Below are 4219 nucleotides of genomic sequence, written 5' to 3' on the forward strand. Positions count from 1 at the left end.
AGTAACTGAAAATAATACACCATTATTTTACTGTTCAAATCTTAATGAAACACCGTATACACCATTATTTTACTGTTCGTGTCTTACCACATCAAATATGGGATGCAGTCATAATCATAGTCAATAACTCAATATTCTTCGTAAGTTGGGTTTTAGGAAGGAAGAAAGGTAGTGAACAGACTACTATATTGATACTCCCCTCAAGAAGAGGGTAAAAAGGGATACGCTATACATGCAAAATGCTAAAACAAACTTAGGTGATCAAGGGAGTAAATTAGCCAATAGACAAAGTTTTACTGAGTTAGATTTGACTAAATGAAATTTATAACTGTCATGGTACTGTTTTTTAATTAATTTATTTATTTAATAATTAGCATCATATTACCGAAATACCCTTTGACTTTTTCCGTTGACCTTGACTTTCGGTCAATGGGCTTTTTTTGGAAGTCCCATCTTCCTTGAATGGCCCATGGGCCAGTTACCTCTAAAAAACCCTAACTCCCCACTCTTCCACAATGCATGGCTCTCCTTGTTTCAAGATGAATAACTGCCCACTCTTCCCATGATCAGTCCACCTCCCATTACTCCCACTACTCCCATGATAGTTCACTTCTTCTGCAATTTCCCTTCCTCACCATTATAAATAGGGGCTACCATCAAGGAGGGAGGATCATCTGAAATAGCTTTCCTAGTATCCTTGCTTACATTACTTCCTTAGCCTTCCCAAACACTAGCACTAGCACTAGCAATCCCAATCCCGACCTTCCTTCTTGCATTCATTCTACAATCTGTCATTCATTAATTTCCGATCTACGTTCTGACTTGAGCGTCGGAGGGGTTTTCCGGGAGATCACCCCCCGGACAAGGCTAACGTGTTGTGTTGCAGGAATTCAGGTCGCTTCCTCCCACGAGTTGCTACTTCCGATAACGCCTCAATCTGCGGTATTCCAAGTGTCTCGCACTTCCTCGTTTCATTACCGAAACAGTTTGGCGCCGTCTGTGGGGAGTGTTACAAAAAGTCATGGCTCCCAAAAGAAATCCAACACAAACCGCAACCGTGCATAGCACAAATACAGACACTTCCGCAGGTCACGCTAATAACCAAGCCGTGACTCGTCGTGATCTGGACATGCTAGCACGAAACCTCACTGCCGCTTTTTCCGAACAACTCCGCACTGTCATGAATAATAACAATAACCCCCCTCAACAGCAAGTATTGGAAGAAATGGCGGAGCAGATAAAAAATCTGCGAGAGAGAATCGAACCCCACTAGGAGCTATCAAAATCCCATGAATCTCAGGAGGGGAACTCAAGGATGTCACATTCCAGTAGACGCAATAAGAAGAGGAGGGAAAGATCGAGGACACATACAAGCCTCAACAGAAGCGAATCCCAAAACGGGGAATCCAAAACCGCCTCTCGAGATGCCCGTACTTACCTGGAAAACAAGAAGCAGAGGGCGTTCGAAAGTGTTCAATCATTGGTGGACAAGAGGAGGGAAGAAAGGAAGAAAGCGCAACTCACGGGATCTAGCCATCCCACCAGCCCCGTCATAATGCCGCGGAATGAGACCGGCAAGAGTAGCCTCCCCGAAGATCTTATGCCAATAATCTCTCCGTTGGCTCCGGAGATACTGAATACTCCCAACCCCGGGAAAATAAAGATCCCAAATATGGCGGCCTTCGATGGAACATCCTGCCCCGAGGAACACTTGATGGCATACAAAAACTTGATGTTGCTGTACACCACCAACCCGGCATTGTGGTGCAAATTCTTCCCAACTACTCTCACAGGAGTAGCCTTGACGTGGTACACCTCTCTTCCAGGGAGAAGTATCCACACCTTTCCCCAATTAGAGAGCAAATTCCTGGGTCACTTTGTGGCATCCAGAAGGCAGGAGAAATCAAACTTCCATTTGCTTAGCATAACGCAACTGGAAGGGGAATCCATATCATCGTATCTGAGGAAATTCCATGAGGCAGTGCTGGAGGTAACGGATTTGGAAGAATCAGTCGCCTTAAACGCCCTAATCAACGGAATGAAGGCTCAAAGGCTCAAGTTCCAGTTGGTCGAGAGTCAAGTGAAGACATACGCGGAGGCCATGAAGCAATGTCAAAGCTATGTCACGGCCTCCGAGATATGTCAGGCACATGACCCAAAGAGGCGTAAATCAGAAAAGAAGGATCCAATATCCAATCGCTCCTCAAGGAGCGTAGAGGAACATCCATCTAGGAGGGATAAAAATTACATGTCGCATCGTCCAGAGCCTCCATCAGACATGGGACCTCCACGATCCCGGCACGTATATGCCGTTGAAGGGGAGTCCAGGACGCGGAATTTGCTTGATGGAGGTAATGACCCGAGGTTCAATTGGAACAGGAAGGACATTTTCTTCGCTGTTCGGGATGAGTTGCCAACTCCACCTCCTATTACCACTCCCTCCGATCGACGCAACTACAATCTGTGGTGTGATTACCACAAAGAGCACGACCACACTTTGTCCCAATGCCGCGAACTCAAACGTATCCTACATCAACTAGCCGACGAGGGGGAGCTATCAAGGTTCATCAATCGAAAGGACTATGGCACGAGAGGCGACGCGGAAAGAAGGCCTTGGAACCAGAAAAGAAACGAGGCTAGGCGTGAAAGTTCCAACACACAAGGAACCATCAATATGATTTTCAGCGGCTACACCGAGGAATATCCCACAATCCGCGCTGCGAAAGGCAGCGTCCATACTCTGTTCAAAGGACCCCCAAAAACCACCTCAAGTGGGCCGATCATGAGATTTGATGCCACTACTTCCCAACCGTTGCAACAACCACACACTGATCCTTTAGTGCTTACCATCATGATTGGGCAAATGATGGTGAGGCGAGTATTGGTGGATACCGGAAGCACAGCCGATCTTATAACGATGGAATGCCTAAGAAAAATGAAATTCGAAGAAAAGCACCTGTAACCCCTTGATAAACCTTTGATTGGGTTTGGAGGAAACCAGGTCATTCCAATGGGAACAATCATACTCCCTGTGCGAGTAGGGGAAAGAAGCGGAAGCAGAACTATGCCCATACGATTCACGGTGGTGGATCTCGTATTCCCCTACAACGCCATCATGGGGCTTCCACTTATTAACAAGATCAAAGCAACAATCTTTCCTCATCAACTCTTGCTGCAATTCGAGCGGGATGATGGACAAGTTGGCATCCTCAAGGGAGACCAGGTAATGGCCCGCCAATGCCTCATCAACACCATAAAGCGCGGACCTTCCGCGACACCCACCCAAAGAGAAAGGGAAAAAAACTACCCTGCCCATTAAATGGAGACCATTTGAAGAAATTCTTCATTTAACAAGATTTGCAAGGGGCAATCAGTGATTATCAGTCTTATCAGTCTTATCAGCTTAACTCCGCGAAATTGTTTCATCCCGCGAAGTATTCGCGTTGTCATTCGAATTCAGTTTTATCATCGCATCCCGCGACGTAGTCGCGTTGTCATTTGTATTCTGTTTTATCAGCACTCATCCCGCGGCATGCTCGCGTTGTCATTTGTATTCTTAGTGATCATCAAAATTCATTTATAACATCAGAAGTTTTATTTTCAGATTATCTGGCTCTTATATTCGTAAGTACTCGACTAAAATCTATTGCAAATCTTATTAAATTCAGTAATATCCATAAGTCGGACCCCTTGAGAGGGGTCCCATAATCAAATTATTCTAAGTCACTATGAATCAGTGATATCGAAAAGTCGGACCCTTAGATTGGGTCCCAAAATCGAAAATATTCCAAGGTTGCCCATGATATCGCCTGTTCGCGACATTGAAAAGACGGACCTTTAGAATGAGATCCCGAATAAAATTCTAAGTAAAATCTCAACTATCTTCGATATTCATAAGTGGGATCCGTAAACTCAGGTTCAATGATTCAGAAAAATCAATCTCGTAAGTCAGGAAAGTTCCCGTAACTTCGATAAGTCGGACCTCCAGGGAGGGGTAGAATATAGAAAATTATTCTAAGTCCTTCAGCACTCGAATGTGCCCGGGGAGTCAACAAGTCGGACCCTAAACTGCACCCCCAGAAACGAAAATTATTCTAAGTATAGAAAAATTACACATTCTGCTGTCCGACTTATAGATACGACGGATGTTATGCCGCACCATCTTCTTCGTCGCTCTAAACCATCGTATGAATAAAGTATGAAAAATATTCCAAGTACA

At 44.9% G+C, this 4219-nt stretch overlaps 1 protein-coding gene across 1 annotated transcript; it reads left to right on the forward strand.

Annotated features, from left to right (window-relative positions):
- The first annotated feature begins 1672 nt into the window (after nt 1-1672).
- On the forward strand, nt 1673-2962 carry LOC130823329 (uncharacterized). Its single transcript, XM_057687947.1, has 2 exons — nt 1673-1990; nt 2147-2962. Exons 1-2 carry the CDS (start codon nt 1673-1675, stop codon nt 2960-2962), a joined length of 1134 nt encoding a protein of 377 aa, XP_057543930.1.
- The last annotated feature ends 1257 nt before the right edge of the window (nt 2963-4219 follow it).

The sequence above is a fragment of the Amaranthus tricolor genome, chromosome 9, assembly GCF_026212465.1.
Source record: "Amaranthus tricolor cultivar Red isolate AtriRed21 chromosome 9, ASM2621246v1, whole genome shotgun sequence".
NCBI classification, from domain to species: Eukaryota; Viridiplantae; Streptophyta; class Magnoliopsida; order Caryophyllales; family Amaranthaceae; genus Amaranthus; species Amaranthus tricolor.

Bases quoted from the DNA above. Each gene is read 5' to 3' on its own strand.
- LOC130823329 (XM_057687947.1), top strand. From the start codon at position 1,673: ATGGCGGCCTTCGATGGAACATCCTGCCCCGAGGAACACTTGATGGCA. The intron at 1,991-2,146 runs GTAACGGATTTG...GAGATATGTCAG, and splicing joins TCCATGAGGCAGTGCTGGAG to GCACATGACCCAAAGAGGCG.